Source organism: Silurus meridionalis, chromosome 25 (assembly GCF_014805685.1).
Source record: "Silurus meridionalis isolate SWU-2019-XX chromosome 25, ASM1480568v1, whole genome shotgun sequence".
NCBI classification, from domain to species: Eukaryota; Metazoa; Chordata; class Actinopteri; order Siluriformes; family Siluridae; genus Silurus; species Silurus meridionalis.
Window position 1 is genome coordinate 2612501 of NC_060908.1, and position 18837 is coordinate 2631337.

General features: G+C 39.4%; 1 protein-coding gene across 5 annotated transcripts in view; it reads right to left on the minus strand.

Moving 5' to 3' along the window:
- The window catches only part of rgs3a (regulator of G protein signaling 3a), a 130834-nt gene that overhangs the window by 93580 nt on the left and 18417 nt on the right, over positions 1–18837 (minus strand). For 4 of the 5 annotated variants that reach the window (XM_046838605.1, XM_046838603.1, XM_046838602.1 and 1 more), the window contains 7 exons: positions 16439–16520; positions 15996–16101; positions 11258–11627; positions 11057–11096; positions 10651–10892; positions 9029–9112; positions 2735–2846 (listed from right to left, as the gene is read on the minus strand). In XM_046838605.1, the coding sequence (XP_046694561.1) occupies positions 2735–2846; positions 9029–9112; positions 10651–10892; positions 11057–11096; positions 11258–11627; positions 15996–16101; positions 16439–16520 (1036 nt within the window). Of the gene's footprint in view, positions 1–2734; positions 2847–9028; positions 9113–9198; positions 9320–10650; positions 10893–11056; positions 11097–11257; positions 11628–15995; positions 16102–16438; positions 16521–18837 lie in introns of those variants that run through there. The other variant, XM_046838606.1, reaches the window with a different exon arrangement.

Here is an 18837-nt window from a genome sequence, read left to right on the forward strand (position 1 = left end):
GTAGAAAGTACAGATATTTGTGTAAAAATGTAGTGAGTGAAAGTAAAAATGTGTCCAAAAAATGTCAAAAAGTCTGGTACCAGAAAATCTACTGAAGTACAGTAACAAGTTTTTCTTCATTTGATTTTATTCCTTTCCACCTCACCTCAAACCCATTTAAACCAGATCTTCAAGATGGATTTGTGCACAGGGGCATTGTCATGCTGAAACAGGTTTGGGTCTCCTAGATCAAGTGAAGAAAAAATGTATTGCCAGCACATCCAAAGACGTCCTACACAATTGTCTCCACTATTATGTGGGAAAGTTTTGTCTGGAAAATGAAAAATCAGGTGTGCCAATATTTTTGTTCATATACTGTGTGTAGTGCGGAGCTCACGGGGGGTCTTAGAACGAAAGTTCTGAAAATCCTATTAGGTGGTGTAGGAGATTTTGCAGACTAACTCTGTTTACAAGAAAGTACTTCATTTATCTACGTTTGCACACCATCACCTTCAAATTAGTCCCCAATACAGCGCAGGAGTTCCTGCTACTTCTGGAATGTGTCCTGGTGTCAAACCGGTGACGTTTGAGCCGGACCTTCAGGAAGACAGGCGAAATCTGCAGGAGCCAAATCTGGTGAGTAGGGTGGGTGCAGAAGTGAGATTATGTGTGTTCTCTGACGATCATCATGCACAAGTTGCTGAATGGTTTCCACATTTTTAAGGGTTGAGCTTGTTGAAGGACTTCCAGCTCTCTCGTCGTTTTCCCGTCGTTTTTGCTCTTGAAGTGCGTTAACTTTGTTCTAACTTGCTGTCCATGATAAAATCGCAAATGTGGTAACAGAATAGCACCAGATACAGCATTAGTCTGGAAACTTTTTGATGCCACCTCATATAAAAAACCAACAATATTTTATATTTAAAAAATCACGATATTATAAACCTCTTCGTGTCACAGCTGGCTCCAAAGCAACTATGCCAAAATTGATGACTAAATCCACATCAACACAATGACCAGGATGTTAAAGATCAGCTTGGTCTTTTAGAAGCACTGAGATTCTCAGCATAAACATGTTACTATAGAAAAAAAACTGATAGTGTGTGTCACATGTCACGTGTCTAATCGAGTGTGTGTGTCTGATTAACACTGTGTCACGATAAGAGACCTGTACCCCTTTGTGTTTTGACTGTATGTTTGACAGGAATGTGATTTTTTTGTTTGTGTGTGTGTGTGTGTGTGTGTGTGTGTGTGTGTGTGTGTGTGTGTGTATGTGTGTGTGTGTGTGTGTGTGTGTGTTACAAGTGAGACACAGCAGCAGAAATCCCCCTGTTTAAATTGTGACCCTGTGGTTATCTATACAGATAAGAGAGTGAAGATATTGTCTTGGTGTCTGCTGTTCGGTCACAAGCACACGGAGCCTTTTCCCACGACTCTCTGTAATGATCACCGCATCGTTCCTGAGGTCCGGGAACTATTTATGGAAGGAGTCTCCAGTGTCAGCGCTTTGGAATGGTAGAGATAAAGCTGGAACTTTCACTAAAGTGTTTACGCACAATGCAATGACAAGCAACACACAGTCTGTCTGATATTATGTCTGTCTGTCTGACTGTCTGTCTGTACATGTCTATCTATCTATCTATCTATCTATCTGTCTGTCTGTCTGTCTGTCTGTCTGTCTGTCTGTCTGTCTGTCTGTCTGACTTTCTATCTATCTATCTATCTATCTATCTAACTATCTATCTATCTATCTATCTATCTATCTATCTATCTATCTGTCTGTCTGTCTGTCTGTCTGTCTGTCTGTCTGTCTGTCTGTCTGACTTTCTATCTATCTATCTATCTATCTATCTATCTATCTATCTGTCTGTCTGTCTGTCTGTCTGTCTGTCTGTCTGTCTGTCTGTCTGTCTGTCTGTCTGACTTTCTATCTATCTATCTATCTATCTATCTATCTATCTATCTATCTGTCTGACTTTCATTCTTTTTATCTATCTATCTATCTATCTATCTATCTATCTATCTATCTGTCTGTCTGTCTGTCTGTCTGTCTGTCTGTCTGTCTGTCTGTCTGTCTGTCTGTCTGTTAATGCACCTACTTGGATCTAGAATTAGTTTTTCTTTATTGATTCATTTATCAGTTCATTTGCTGCTTTCATTTCATGTTCTTGTTCATATTTCTATCTAAAGTATTAAAACGAAATTATTTACTGATATGCTCCTTTTATATATGCTACAAAATGTGCCTGTGAAAACTTTATATATATATATATATATATATATATATATATATATATATATATATGTATGTATGTCTGTATGTCTGTCTGTCTGTCTGTCTGTCTATCTTTTTCTGTCTGTCTGTTTGTTTGCCCTTTTGATTGTAAGTTTTATTCTGTTTTATTTGCCACTTGGTGTGTGTGTGTGTGTGTGTGTGTGTGTGTGTGTGTGTGTGTGCGTGTGTATGGATTGTGGATGTTTAATAAAGACACACGGTGACTGCACCCAGCCGCGTCGCTCAGCAGCATTGATCAGCGTCTGCAGTTCTTTAAATTCTACAGACTCGCTGCTGCCTCTGACCTTAATGTCCTCAACGCTGAGCTCAATCTATCGACATTCAGGCCTCTGTGATTGTGAGGAAACCACTTACTAAGTTATTTATGTCCTCAATTCAGTGTGGGTATAAAGGAAGCCTCTGCATGTGCTCGCTAAAAGTCTGATATCCGTAACAACAACCGTATCTCTTTATTTCACTCACCCTCCTTTAACCGGAGCTGTTTCAGGAAAAGGGGATTTTGCAGGACGTTACAGCGACCAGGTTCATCCTCCCTCGTTACTAACATCAGATCTGTGTAGATGAAAATAGTCACCTGAAAGAAAGATAAAAACAAAGAGAGAGAGAGAGTAAGAGACACAGAAACACAGAGAAAGACACACCACTTTCCCTTCACTTGATCGAGGAGACCCAAACCTGTTCCAGCCTGACAATGCACCTGTACACAAAGCCAGCTTCATGAAGATCAGCTTTACCTGGGTAGGACTGGAAGATTTGGAAATGGAAGTGGAAAATCATGCCGTACATTTTCTCACCCATCAGATCAGTCCATGATGTTAATCCTAAGAATGTCTTTCTATTGTTTAAAAGTGGGTAGAATTACATACAATTATATTTGAACTTGATGTTCTTCAAGACATGACCGAAGAACCGAAGATGAACAGAAAGCTGTAGAAACGATCCGGAGAGCCGAGGTGCTGGAACTTCGCCATTCCGGCCCCATTTCAACTAATTTTGGAGGACGTTATTGGAAAAAAGCGACTCATTACATTTCCTAAATGTGTGCCAGTGTGGTTTTGGATCAGTGGCTCGCAGATGTGTTCAATGCCAAACGTAAGCGGTCATCTCCACAATTATTGGCACCCTTTATAAAAATAAGGAAAAGTGAAAACACGTGTAGTGAGTGATATTTCTGGAGCTTAAACCAAACAATATTCTGAGTAGTTTCTTGTTAAGGCAGTAAGTCCATTATATTGGGCCAAATATTGGTTTTGTGGGCAGAGTTGATTCTTTACAGCTCCATGGTCCCCAGTTCAATGGTTTCAGAGTGTCCTTGAGGGTCTCGCTTGGGTTTGAGAGATGGAATGGAAATGTTGGAATAGACTATGTCAGATATTTCTTTCTCTGGAATTAAATGCTCTCTCAAAGCAGTCCACATGTGGATCGTAACCTCCTGGCAGAGGCAGCTAGTTGTTGGGCAGATTAGTGATTAATGTGCAATCTTGGATCAGAACAAACCCTGGAGCATTAATCATGTATGGTTAATTATTGCTTTGTGTTGTGATTTAGCAGAGGATAGATGACCTTATGTAATAAAACTGCATGATTTCCAGTTGATCTGCTTAAATTTTAAACCTCAAACATGATTAAAACCCTGCAACAACAATGAAAGAAAATGACATCATAATGATGGGATTATTGCATCTTTCTCTGCTTTAGAATTAGAAGAAACCATGTAAACAGACACAGTTGTTTCCCAAAATTGTTGGAATTACATTTTGGATCAGAGATGAAATTTTGAAGGCCACAGGAACACAAAAACCGCATACATAAGACTCTTGAAAAAGCCTAGATTTGTGTTTTATAATAGAAAAGTGTCATGTGTTCATTCAGCCAAAAGGGTATTAGTAGTTAGTAAAGTCAGGTAGTGATGTAGGTGAGGTGAGGAGGCCTGGGGTGCAGTCAGCCTTCACATTCATCTCAAATGTGCTCAATGGAGTTGAGGTCAGAGCTCTATGGGAGGAGATCTTCCACTTCAACTCATTCAGACCATATCTTCATGGAGCTGGATTTGTACGTAGGGGAATTGTCCTGCCGGAAAAGGTTTGGGTCTTGTAGTTTTAGTGATGGTGAATTTTCATGCTACTGCATCCAAAGACATCCAATATACAATCCCAAATCCCAAAAAGGTGAGATCAAAAAGTAGAAACAGAATGCAATGATATGCTAATCTATAAACCCACATTTTATTTGCAATAAAACAAACCAAAAAAAAACATATCAAATGTTTAAACTGAGGAAATGTACCATTTTAAGGAACAAAATAAGAAACATTTGAATTCGATATCTGCAAAACGTGTCAAAAACATTGGGGAAAAATAAGTTTTATGATATAAATTGTGTATCTTAGATAGGCAGAGAACCTCAGAAGTAAAGATGGGCAGAGCTTATATATAAAATGGTGTATATTCACAGTTTAAACAGCTGATATTGGTTTTCTGTTTGTTTTTTTTTGGGAATAAAATCTAAATATTTGTTATTTGCAAATGTTTTGCAAAAGTCGTGCATCCCAAATTCTTTTGTCCATATGTCCCATTTCACACGAATGAACATTTTCAGTATTTTAGACGCACGTTTTGACATGTTTCTACGCCATCAGTGTCGCACATGATTACAATTATGTCTCGTGTTTATGTTAGGGTTTATTTTGCCTTTTTTTTCTTCGCACGTGTGGTTGCTTTTGTTTGCAGGTTAAAAAAAATATAGCCACATTTCCCTGTTTGTTTCATGACTGGAGCATTCAAAAGTCTTGAGAACTATTTCTTTAAAAGGATTTTCTAAATCAGGTCATTTCTTGGTAATGTTCAGGTTGGATATTACAGGGAGTTTTTTTGTATAACATTTGTAAACAGTGCAAAAGAATGCAGGAATAAACTCCACTTCCACTTACCACTTCCCAGTAACTGTTCCATGTGCATTATGCATGTGTATTAACTGTCATTATCTATTTGTGCACAAACCCCCAAACACACACATGCACACACTTTACATTGCTTAATTTAGGCCTACATATTATCATTTTCACATCCTGTGTTAAAGCAAACCGATTCATATGTGCACACACTCACCCACACTCACACACACATAATGCATTGCACTGAACAGCCCACTGTTCCACTACACACTACACTGGTGGAACTTTTTTACACTGTTTCAGTTCTAATGACACCTGATGAATGAAATTTGCCTTCCAAAAACCTGTCTTATGCAGCAAAAGACACACCAGGACCATCGTGTCATGGTGGTTATTAATGTTCTTGGCATAATGAAGTATAAGCTAAAGTTACTTTTGCACGCTGCGTCCTCGTTGTGTTGTTGTGGTTTGTGAGCTGAGAGAGGTCTTAGGGGGTTGTGTGGTTTATGTGTGCATGAAAAAGGAAAGACAGAGGCGGTGTGTGTGTGTGTGTGTGTGTGTGTGTGTGTGTGTGTGTGTGTGTGTGTGTGTGTGTGTGTATTGTTTGTGAGTATATATCGTGGACAGAAGTGATGCTCAAACCCTCGTTACTATAAAAAAAAGGGAAATTCCAACTTCACTTCAGCTCTAAATGCTTGCACACGTCTGGTGGTGTGGGTTGTTTTGTTTAATTTTTAATTACTTTTTTTAATTTTGTCTTGAATGAGGTCAAAATAATACAAAGGATATAAATTTAATAAAACAGACACAAACAGCAAACATCTCAGGGAACTGTATATGTGGGCGTGGCTTAATATTAGAATTTGCATTGATTGACAGGATTGATGATTTTAAAAAAAGGGATAAAAAACATGCATGTTCTTTTTGTTTTTGTGCAACAAACTTAGTAATGTAACACTATGAAGATTTTGACCAAACAAATCTGTCCAGATGTTCCACATTATTTTCATTGAAAAAATCCTCCTAATGCATGAAGAACAGTTTTGCACACACTCAGCAACCGGATAGTTCGTCTAACCAAAAACTTTTATCTGAAATACTCTTGTAAAACATGTGGTAGATGTTTTTTACTAATTAAAGATTTTTTTCTTGTGATTCAATTCATCCCGGAGCAGTTCAGCAGGATTTAGGTGCAGTGACTGGGCAGACCGTTCCATGATATTTAACACTCCAGATGACTGTTCGCTCTCTAAATAATGCTTACAGAACTCGGACGTACGCTACGGCTCATTGTCTTGTTGAAGGCGAAGTCGTTTCCAGTGAGCCGCAGTACAGACGGAATTGCATGGTGGTAAAGTATGGAATGGGATCCATGTTGGATCAGGATTCCTTTTACTTTCTGGAAAAAGTCTCCAACCTTCCCTGCTCCAAAACAACCCCAAGCTATTAAGCTTCAACCTCTATGTTTGACTGTGGGGGTGAGACAATCTGATCACATTTTCTCTCCTGTTTTCCATCTTACATAAGTTCTTCAATTAGAGCCGAAAATGTCAAATTTGGACTCCACAGAACTTTTTTCCACTCGTTCACTGTCCAATTATTGTGTGTTTTTGCCTTTTACAGAGTGTGTTGCATAGAAACGAGACTTTAGCATATGGATCACTTAATGCTTTCATTAATAGGAATCCCACCCATGACATCTTGTTACAATATTATACTATGCAGAAAATCTCCAGACACAAATTGAAGAACAGCAAACCACAACAATGTAGAGAGAAAGAAAATGAGCAGACATTTACAGAAAATAAATAAAAAGAATTGCATTGCATTGTTTGAGCGAACCAAAAGATTGCTATCCTTGCTAGCTAGCTACAGTAACTAGCTAACTTTTCCCTCGTCCAGTGTGGCTTTCCAGTTACAGCAAAGACTAAGCATCTCTGAGGACAAAACTCTTATTAATAAGAAGAAGAGCAAAAGTAGAGCGTGAAAAGAGAAGCGAGGTCGAGATAAAGCTCACTCAGATGTCGCGTCTGATTAAGGTTAACGGAAAAAGAAATTGCTGAGTCACTGATATTAGCACAAATCATATCTCGCTATGACGTAGCGGCCACGCTGAGCAAGAAGTGACCTTCGCCTCGTTTTCTTTTTAGCAACAGGCATTGCTGTAGCACTCATACGTTAGTTCCTTAGTACTAGCAGAGGATCTGTGCTGTAGCTGGAACTGAACTGAACTGAACTGCAAACTTGCTCTAGATCTTTTCAATTAAAAAAAGGATTTACCAAATGCTTCCCGATGCTAGCTATTTAACTTCCCCTCTGCCACACTTGTCTGAATTATTACTCTAAAAAGCATTTTCAGGTGCAGCGAAAATCCAAACAAAGAAATCAAAACCGCTGAAGAAGAGCAAAGCAGAGCGTGTTAAGAGAAACCGGTGACCACCGGAGCAGGATACGACCTTCACCTCATTTTCTTTTCCCGTTATCAGTGAGATGACATTAACGTATCTGCCCCGCTGCTCTGCCGTTTCCCACCTCACTGTTATAACGAGACCCGGGAACGGGAGGAGACAATACGGGGCAGGATGTACGTGAAGTCTGCACTGACCTGAGATACAATAAGATGTGTAGCAGACTTTCGGGAATTTCTGATAAAAGCCTGTCGAGGACTGCGTATTCTTTTCAAGACAGTGTGCACTTGTAGCTTCGAATTCCTTCCTTGCTCTATGTTGTTGATGTTACTTGAATATGTTTCTAACCATAAGTTCATGAACAGTAACTTAGACTACAACAAGACACTATATGGACCAAAGATTTGTGGACACCTAAACATAAGATTAGTATGTGCTTTTTGAGTATCCCAATCTACCCCATTTGCTCTTAAAATAAACTCCACTCTTCTGAAAAGATGTTTTACTAGACTTTGTGGAGATTTGTGCCCATTCAGAAACAAGGTTAATGCACACTCATATACTAATGAAGGTGAGATGAGGAGGCCTTGGGTGCAGTCAGTGATCCAATTCAGCCAAATTGTGTTGATGTCAATGCTTAATAGCAGCCCTCTCAAAATCTTCCACTCCAACCCATGTAAAGCATATCTTCATGGGGACATTGTCATGCTGGAACAAGTCTCAAGTGAAGGGAAAAATTCATGCTACCACTATCCTGAGACATCCTATAAAGTTGTGGGCCTCCAACCTTTGTTTGGATAAGACTGACGTATGGCTGGGCAATTCAGGTTTCTCGATACTTTTGGCTTTTATGTGATTATGGATCATGGGTTCCTGGAAGGATTCTCAGAGTAAGAATTTCATTGTATGGTAAAACATATGAGAATAAACTCCTGAATTATAAATCTTTTGCATCAAAATTTTTTGAGAATAGTAATAAAGAAATTGGTTTCTTTATTTTAACGACATGGTAAAAGCTTGCCTCTGCCAGGGGGTTACAACAAGGCACCAGGTGCCGCCTTTAATTAATTTATTTATTTTTTGTATATAGTAGTAACAATAAGCTAAAATACTGGTACAACTGTCTGTCAATTTTATTTAAATTTATTTGGGAGGGGGCTTTTTTTTTTAGAACGTTCTTGTACGTTCTTGCTTATGGTTCTGCAGCATGCAACACATTAGCGGTCCCTCTGAAGCAGCCAACATCTCATTTAGAGGACCTCTCTCTCTCTCTCTCTCTCTCTCTCTCTCTCTCTCTCTCTCTCTCTCTCTTTCTTGCTGTTCTCCTCCGCAGCGTATAATAAGCAGAATTGTAATGTCCTGCCTCGGGTGCCAGGTAGGTCCTCGTTCAGAGCAAAATTACAGATAAGCACTTTCTTACATTATATATTGACACACACATTCATTATTTCTTACCTTGATGGAAAGATATTTGCTCTCATGCAGGATCATCTCCTCGGTGATCAGGAGGGTTCTGGTCGGGCTGCACAGGTCCAACGGCTACAAATATATATAAAAAATAAATAATTAATTAAGATCACGGCAGGATCAGCGATAAATCAGTGCTGCATTTCTATGTCACTCACACACGCTAGTTCCATAGTAAAACCACGAGAAGCTGTGCTGTAGGTGGAACTGAAATGAACTGCAAACTTGCTCTAGAGCTCTTCAGCGAGCGCTTGCTCCAACCCCCACAGTGCGACGCATGCTGGTGGGCCGTGCAGACTGGCAACGCAGTTTTGACCACACTAAGCTGAAAGCACCTAAAGACCTGAGCATGATGTGAAAGACTGTGACAGCCTCACGGTGTTTGCCACATCCTTCTTCAGACTAAGCTCAAAGTGTGCACAGGAAGTTAGCTCGAGGGACCTCTTTTTCATACAGACCCCCCACATGTATGTATTTTTTGCCAACACAATTTATCGTTCTTGCACAATCACAGGAAATCACTCAAAAAAGTGCGGACCAGGAGTTCGAGGTGTTTCATCGTGAGTTACTGAGTCACATTAAAAGTAATTGATTGGGAGTTAAATTGGGTTTTGGAAAGAAATGTATGCGGATAATGGAGTTCGGGGGAATTGGACTGAGACTCGTTTGTTCATAATTGAATTTAAATGAGATTTACATTTCACAATGGAAAGCGTCTAATCACGTTTTCGTTCAATATCTCAAACTTTTTGCACCCCAAGGCCGTTTAGGTGTAATCTAAAAAAAAAAACGTGGAAAATATCACTAAACACCTGATAAAAGATCTTTCAAATGAACAAAATGTCTTTGTCTGCATAATTTCTGTGGAAAAGAAGGTGCTAGGTGTTTGGAAGGTCTCAAGTTAGCTTTCAGTTATGTGATAGTTGGTGGTTGGGAAATGAACAAAAATTCATACACAATATAGTAAAAAGTATTGGGACACCGGACGTTTCCTGCCATATGTAGTTCTTCTCCAAACTGTTTCCACAAGAGCTCTGATCTCAACGTTACTGAACACCTTTGTAATGAATGTGAACGCTGACAGCACCCCAAGTCTCCTCACCTCACCTACATCATTACCTGCCTTTACTAACACCTCTTTTGGCCGATGAACACAAATGTCCACAAGTACATTCCAAAATCGAGTGGAACACCTTTTGCCAATATAGTTTATGTACAGTATGAGTTAATTAATAAATAAATGACAAACAAAATAAATAAATAAATACAAACGTCTGTGGACACCTGAGCATAATATTCCCCATTTGCTGGTATAAAAACCTCCACTCTACTGGGTAGATGTTACACCAGGTTTTGAAGGGTGCTTGTGGAGATCCAGTCAGTCACACTGGTGTTAGTAAAGTGAGGAGGCCTGGGATTCCTATTTATCCTAAAGGTGTTCAGTAGAGTTGAGGTCAGAGTTCTATAGCAGGAGATCTTCCTCTCCAAACCATATAATGAATATCTACATAGAACTGGCATGGGGCATTGTTTAAGTCTCCCAGTTCAAGTGAAGGGAAAATGAGATACTCCCTTCAACAGTGGCATGTGTAACCCAGGGTGAGTGATACCTGCACGAAGATGGGGAAGATGAGAACTTTGGGTGTCACTTTGACGTAGGCTCCGTAGTTGGTGTGAGATCTGACGATGGTGCAATTCTGGTAGTTGGCGAAGTTGGAGCTGGACTGGAAGTTTGTGACATTGGACTTGGATTTGTTGCTTGAACGGCGCAGGAAGTTGGTTCTGCTCGCCAGGCTGGGTGTGGCATGTGGCTGGGGGGCGCTGGGGTTTGTAGGTGAGTACATCCATCCGGCTAGAGTGCAGGATGACCAGAGGAACATCAGTGTACAATCATGTTATGGTTATGTTAATGACGCAACACGTTGGTAATATGATCGTGTCCTGCATGAACATTTTTTATCAATATTTTACTTTTACAAGACAGATTTATACGTATATGATAATAGTTAGACCTACCCAGTGTGCTAGGATTGTCTCCGTATACTTGTGTCAGGATCTGTGAGATCAGAAATATGACATCACACAGTTAGTCATGATTTAATACATGTAATCTAATTAATGATTGGGATCTATCTATCAATTCATCAGTTAACTTCGTGTTTTTATTCTAAGCCTTTTTTGTTATTATATGGTAATAAAAAACATATGAACATGTACCTGGCCTCCTGGGTTAACGGGGGAAAGAATGATGTAATTGTCTCCGTTTGACGCTTTGACTCGTGTCCCTCTGAGAGTCGGAGTGTGTGTCATGCCGCCGATGTTGGTTTCATCTTTCCTGTCCCCCCACGACGTCCCTGTGCCGCCGCCACCCCTCGCCCCCTCAGAGCCGTTCTGCAGTATCCGGTGACGGAGGTGAGCAGGCAGTGGGGGGACTGGCGGCGTTTTCTCTGCACGCTTCGTTCTGGGAGGAGAGACCGGAGACTCATAGTTGGAGCTCTTGTAAGACTGATGGATCAGACCCTCATAGCTGGACTTCACAGAGGGTCCCGAACGCCACACCACCACTGTGATCTCCCGAGCGCTACTTCTGCACACAGAGAAATGTACTTTATTTAAAAAGCACTCTTTATTTCTATATTCTGATTGGCCACAATGTATTGATGTACTTTTTATATAACAGAAGTAAAAATCACAATATTAATGCATTTGTTTCTACACTAATGAACGGTGACAAATTCATCGGGCTTCTATAACGGATGCTCTTTGAAGAATTGATTGAAGAACCAGTGGAAGGACTCTCCAGTGTCAGTCATTTAGAGGTGGAAATAAGGTTTCACAGTGAGGGAATGTTTATATTCAGTGATAAAACCTATTTTATATTCAAATTTAAAATAAATGTAACTATAAATAGATTAAAAAAAAACATGATGTCAAGTTCGATTTTTAAACATTGTGGCTCATCCCTTGTTACTTACTCGGTTGAAACTGTTTTTGGTATTACAGACACTGTGTTACAGTTTTTCACAGTTGCTTTAAAGCGTTTCTCAGATCAGAAATGAAATTCTCGAAACTACTTGTTCAACCTTCACATCATTTAGTCATTTGTGCTCATCATGAGAACATTTCTTGTTGCTTTGATTGCAAATTGCGAACGCTATTGTACATTGATTGAATCGATTTCTGTACAAGTGTCTGCTGTTTTTCCTACATCATCAGTTGTTTATGTTCATGTTGATGAAATTATATCTGGTTTCACCTGAATAGTTTTAACCCCCAAAACATCTCAGCATCAGTTAATTGCTTTTTCATTTATTGCAAAATGGTTAAACCAGTTGTCAGAATGTGTCATCTAAAATTTCTAGCAAATTGTGTTTGTAAATGTGTTGAATTGATTAATCGTGCAATTGAATCTTGATTGTCACTAATGAAGGCGAGTGAACGGCATCAGATCAACCAAAGATCAACCAGTTCTCTAAAACAGGTCAAAGGTGCATCTTGTGAATCTTCAGTTGGAGAGTGAATACAGACAAAACACAGAATTATACATTCTGAAAATTGATGAACAACCAAGAAACAAACAAACACTTGTAGTACAGTAAAAGTGTGAATTCTGTCTGGTCTCTTGCAGTCAATATAAATCAAATATTTAATCAAATCAATGAATTTGAGCTGAAATTCACAGATGCCAAACAGAAGGAAGTCATATTTTGTGCATTTTCAGTCACTGTGATCCAAAACCGTAGTTTATATCAGAAAAATCCTGAAACTGTGCAGCATCATACTGAAAACATGACTAAACATTTTGACGATTTTGTGAACAATGACAACAGCACTTTTCAATCTAATAGGAATGAGATGTTTACTGAAACAAATACTTACTTTTGAGAGAGTAATTAAGGATTTTGAAAAAAGTTCAAGATTTTGCAAGAAATCCAATGTGTTGTGCTGTTTGTACAAATTTTTGAGAAATGCACTTACTGGTTTGCAAATATTAAGGATGATTCAAAAAAGGCTCCAAAGCAAATGAGAAAAACATTCATTTTTTTCCATCTCCAAAATGTTGCAAAATTGCACCCCATGTTATCCTTTGCAGTTGCTGAGAATTGACGATCATGGAGTTTGACGCTGATCCGAATCGGCTCTCGTGTTTTTGCCCCGAACTCGCCATGAACCTGCTCCTCATATTTGCGTTCTCGACCCTAAAGCATGATTGATGGCTGAGATAATCCCACCCAAGTGTCTGAATACAGAGCAGGTAAAGAAGATGAACGTTTCTTTACACTGACGTCGGCAGCACTGCAGGGATAAAGAAGATAAACCGCTCTATCACACAGTAATAAAACACGGTTTAGGCGGTTTACTGAATTACGAGACTTCAAACGAGCAGGAAATCCTTTTGTTACAAAATAATGAAACTTTTTTTTCCGTAGACCAAAAATAGATGGTGGTGCAGGAGCTGGATATTAAACACACAAGATCTTAGACAGTTGAAAGCCAAGCAAATTTGTCAAATAACTTGAAAGCCAACAGCATTTTCTTATTGTTCCACTGTTTTGGGTGTCATCATACAGTATTTTGAAGTTCTGACTCAAATCTATGCTTTTACATACATCATGCTTCTGCAAAAGGACACCTGGGATATGAACTTACAACCTTCCAGTCAGAAGTCCAGCACTTAACCACTGAACTCCCATTGTGAGAGGGTGTGTGTGTGTGTGTGTGTGTAACCCAACTCTGAATACAAGCAACTTTCCAACTAATGGCAGAAGTTTCATTAATTAATTTTAGTATTTAAAAAAAACACTAAATCTTTCATTTTGTTCATTGAAATCTTATAAAAAGAAACATGTCAGATACATCCACATGACAATTTACTCTGATGCCATTTTTTGTGCAATAAGGCATAATCTGCTTTACACAAAACAACAGCTTGTTAGAAATGACCTCCTTCAACAGCTTGAAGTCATTTGTCTGTGTAACGAAAACCCAAAATGTATATTTCACTTCCTTGTCTGGGTTCAATTATAGCAAATGCTCACTACTCTAAAGAAGAAGTAATGTGCACTTGATTAGATCACATCCTAAAACAGGGACGTTTATTTCCCGAAACTAAAAGAATAAACAAATCCATGTTCAGAACATCAACCTGAATTAATTTCATTCGATTCTTTTGAGTATTTTTTGAACTTTGAAATGTTGTGGAAGCATTGAACCTGCATGTTCCTTTTGTATCTACTAGCGATTTGCACCCACATAACTCAGGCGATTCACATCTTGATGCATAGCCAACAATATTATACAAAATAGATACATATGAAGCAGCTACCGATGCGGTGGGATGCGATTCCCCCGTATCTCGATCCAGAGCGATCCGATTCAACAAAACGCAGTACGAGGCAACGGAAAAAGTACGACGCTCTGCAATTCAAGACAGTCTGCTTTTATTTCTTTGGTTCAGACAAACAGCAAATCGTAATTTTTCTTAAGCGCCTTCTGACTTCTATCCATTTCACAAACTGGCCTTTATAGTGCAAAAGAAAAAGAAAAAAGTTTAAATAAAACCAGACGTTTTTTTCATGTTCTGTCTGCAGGAAGACGCAGCTCTACCTCTGCCATGTTAATCTGTATTCTCTGTGCAGGAAGTCACAGCTCTACCTCTGCCATGTTAATCTGTATTCTCTGTGCAGGAAGTCACAGCTCTACCTCTGCCATGTTAATCTGTATTCTCTGTGCAGGAAGTCACAGCTCTACCTCTGCCATGTTAATCTGTATTCTCTGTGCAGGAAGTCACAGCTCTACCTCTGCCATGTTAATCTGTATTCTCTGTGCAGGAAGTCACAGCTCTACCTCTGCCATGTTAATCTGTATTCTCTGTGCAGGAAGACACAGCTCTACCACTGCCATGTTAATCTGTATTCTCTGTGCAGGAAGACACAGCTCTACCTCTGCCATGTTAATCTGTATTCTCTGTGCAGGAAGTCACAGCTCTACCTCTGCCATGTTAATCTGTATTCTCTGTGCAGGAAGTCACAGCTCTACCTCTGCCATGTTAATCTGTATTCTCTGTGCAGGAAGTTACAGCTCTACCTCTGCCATGTTAATCTGTATTCTCTGTGCAGGACACGCCTCTGTGTCTCTGTGACTCTCAGGACACGCCTCGGCCTCCATAGCGTTGGGATACGTCATATTCACGTAGCAGCATCGGTGCTGAGAGAACACACTCGAGAAACGGTTTAGCAATGAGAAATCCATCTACATATCAAATATTGCTCACAAATTATTTGTCACTTTCTAAATAATAAAAGTATAAGTGCATCTACTAATAATTATATACACTTTTCTTTTTATTATACAAATACGATACAAACACTTTTCAAAATTGATGCATCACATCGTTAACTTATGCAAATTGGTGAATCTTACCATCCCTAGTGTCTATGCAACAAACCTGGTAATGTAACAGTATGAAGATCTTTTCTGATTTTTTGACCCGGAAAATATATAATTGTACAGATGTTCCACTTTAGTCATATTAAAAATTCATCCTTTATCAGCAAATGAACTGATAAATGCATCAATAAAAAAACAAATGCTAGATTCAAGTAGGTGCATTAATAGACAGACAGACAGGCAAGCAGGCAGACAGACAGAAAGACACACAGACACACAGACAGACAGACAGGCAAGCAGGCAGACAGACAGAAAGACACACAGACAGACAGACAGACAGACAGACAGACAGACAGACAGACAGACAGACAGACAGACAGATAGATAGATAGATAGATAGATAGATAGATAGATAGATAGATAGATAGATAGATAGATAGATAGATAGATAGATAGATAGATAGATAGAGATGTTAGTTAGATGCCACTATCTCCACCACACAAACATACACACATAAACACACACACACTCACACACACACACACACACACACGCATTAGCTACCTTATGGCATGGGCAAGGTCCGCACACTTCCACTGCTCCACAGACTGACCATTCAACTGCAGCACAGTATCCAGCTGTTTAAGACCAGCCACATCTGCAGGACCACCTGAACACACACACACACAAACACACACAATAAAATCGAATGGCCCTTCGATCCATAAAGTGCCACTTGCGCCCACAGGCACCGCATTAACTTTCCTCATCTTGTTTACACACACACACACACACACACACACACACACACACACACACACACACACACACACACACACACACACAATACGTACAAAAAAACTTGATGCAATATAAATCCCACACACTCTGCAAAACTATGCATTAAAGATATATACACTCTAATACCACATGAGTGGGTTTGACACTGTGTGTGTGTGTGTGTGTGTGTGTGTGTGTGTGTGTGTGTGTGTTTGCAAGGTCCTTGCCTGGATCGACACCTTGAACACGTACGGGTGAGTCGGAGCAGATGGTGAACCCATAGCCGTCCTTTCCTCGAAGGATGGTCACCTAGACCACACACACACACACACACACACACACACACACACACACACACACACACACACAAAATTCATTTTAAACATGTGGTGCTACCTCTTATTGGATATCAAAGGGTTAAAATCTCAAAAGTTGTCTAATAACAGTGGTGCAAGTTTCACGAAAAAAAAACTATATATACAGAATACATAGAGCCGCAAGCTTCAACTTCACTGTTGCATAAGCCGTAATCATATGCCTCCCACACGTATACACACACACACACACACACACACACACACACAGAGATAAAAGGAAGGAGTGGGACATAGGAAAGTAGTAGAAAGGATGGCAAAGCTCGTGTTCCTTCTTTTTATGTTTGTCTTCAACATAAAACACATTCCAGTAAATTCCATAAAGTTGTTTTTTTTACTCAATATAAAGAAAAGTGCAAATATGTGATCAAACACATAAATTATTCCTGTAATATACATCCTGACTACTTAAAAACAGACATACACTATTCAAATAAGGATTGTACGAGTTGAAATAACAATCTTTATTCCACTCCTGGAAAGTTCCTGGTGTTCAGAATCTTACTCCCAAGCTTCAGTGGATTCCCTCACCCCCATTCAGATTATTAACAGATTATCTGATAGAGATCCACACACCGAACCCTCATACACACCTCCCAAGGATGAGCGGAAATAATTTAATACAGTGTGTGGGTCAAAAGTTTGTGGACACCCGAGCATACCGTTTCTATCTGCTATTATTTATTATTAGAGTCTCTCCTGGAAAGATGTTCCACAACATTTTGGAGTGTGTTTCTGAAGATTTGTGAAGATTTGTGGAGATTTATTCGGCCAAGATGGTCTTAGTAAAGTCCAGTACTAATGCAGTCAACATGAAAAATCCATCCCATAGGTGTTTAGAGCTCTATAACAGGAGATCTTCCATGCCAAACTACGTGAAACATATCTTCATAGAGCTGGCTTCATGCACAAGGGCATTATCATGATGGAACAAGTTTGAGTTCAAGAGAATGGAAAATTCAATCCTACCATATACAAAGATATTCTATCATTGGATTGTTCCTCGACTTTGTGGGAAGAGATTGTGGGAGAAGCACATATGGCTGTAAAACTCAGGTGTCCCAATACTTTTGCCAATATAGTTCAGCTAATACTGCGTGTTTATTAGGTTCTGCCTTCAGAAGCACTTTATTAGGAACGCCTACAACCTTACATTTTGCAAGTATCTAATCAGCCATTTGAGAAAATCAAAATTTCAGGGGGGGGGTGATGTGGTCCAGGAAAACCACACAAAGACTAGAGAGACAGGAAGTCGAGAGACTGGCATGGAAATCTTCGGAGGAAATAAAATTCAAATAATGTCACGACAAGTGCCAAAACCAACAGCGTGCCTCAATACAAGTGACTCGTTTCCAGCTGATCTGCTGAGCCGCGACATTGTAACATTAAAAACGCTGTAGAAAAGCGAGCCATTGTGTAGGAATAAAAAAACGAGTGCGTGTTCGGCAAGCGAAATATTCACAGAGCTGGAGCACTGGATTCTGATTGGTCAGGAGGTGATGATATTTAGGAATATAATTGCATATTAACGTAAATGTGTCAGTTGAAACGAAGCACTTCAGAAAACGTTTGTGAATTTTTATCTGTTTATTGTAACATCTAAAAAGACATTGGAGAAAACAATCAAGTGACGTCTTTTTAGAAAAAGAAAGTTGCTTTAGATAAGATTCAATGTTGAAAAAGCATTTGTTGAAGGTTTGAAAACACTGAGGAAACACACAACAATTGGACAGTGTATGAGTGGAAGAAAGTTCTGTGAAGTCCAAATGTGATGCTGTTTTGGAGCAGGGAAGTGGAGACTTATTCCAGAAAGTAATCCTCTAACACCATGCAATTTATCTGGACGGCAGCTCATTGGAATCGACTTCACCTCACAACGAGACAATGAGCCAAAGCGAGGAATACGTCCGAGTTCTGTAAGCGTTATTAAGTGAGCAGTCGTCGTGTTAAATATCATGGAATGACCTTCCCAGTCACTGCACCTAAATTCTACTGAGCTTCTCTGGGATGAACTGGATCACAAGAAAGAAACAACTAGTGAAGAACACTTTTAAACTCTGTGTGTTTTCAGCATGCCGTCTACAATTCCATATCAAGATCGGTCAGAAAAAAAATACACAATGGATGTAAAAGAAAGAAAGAAAGAAAGAAAGAAAGAAAGAAAGAAAGAAAGAAAGAAAGAACAAGTTACTCCTATGGGAAAGGATCACAAAGGAGAGAGAGAGAGAGAGAGAGAGAGAGAGAGAGAGAGA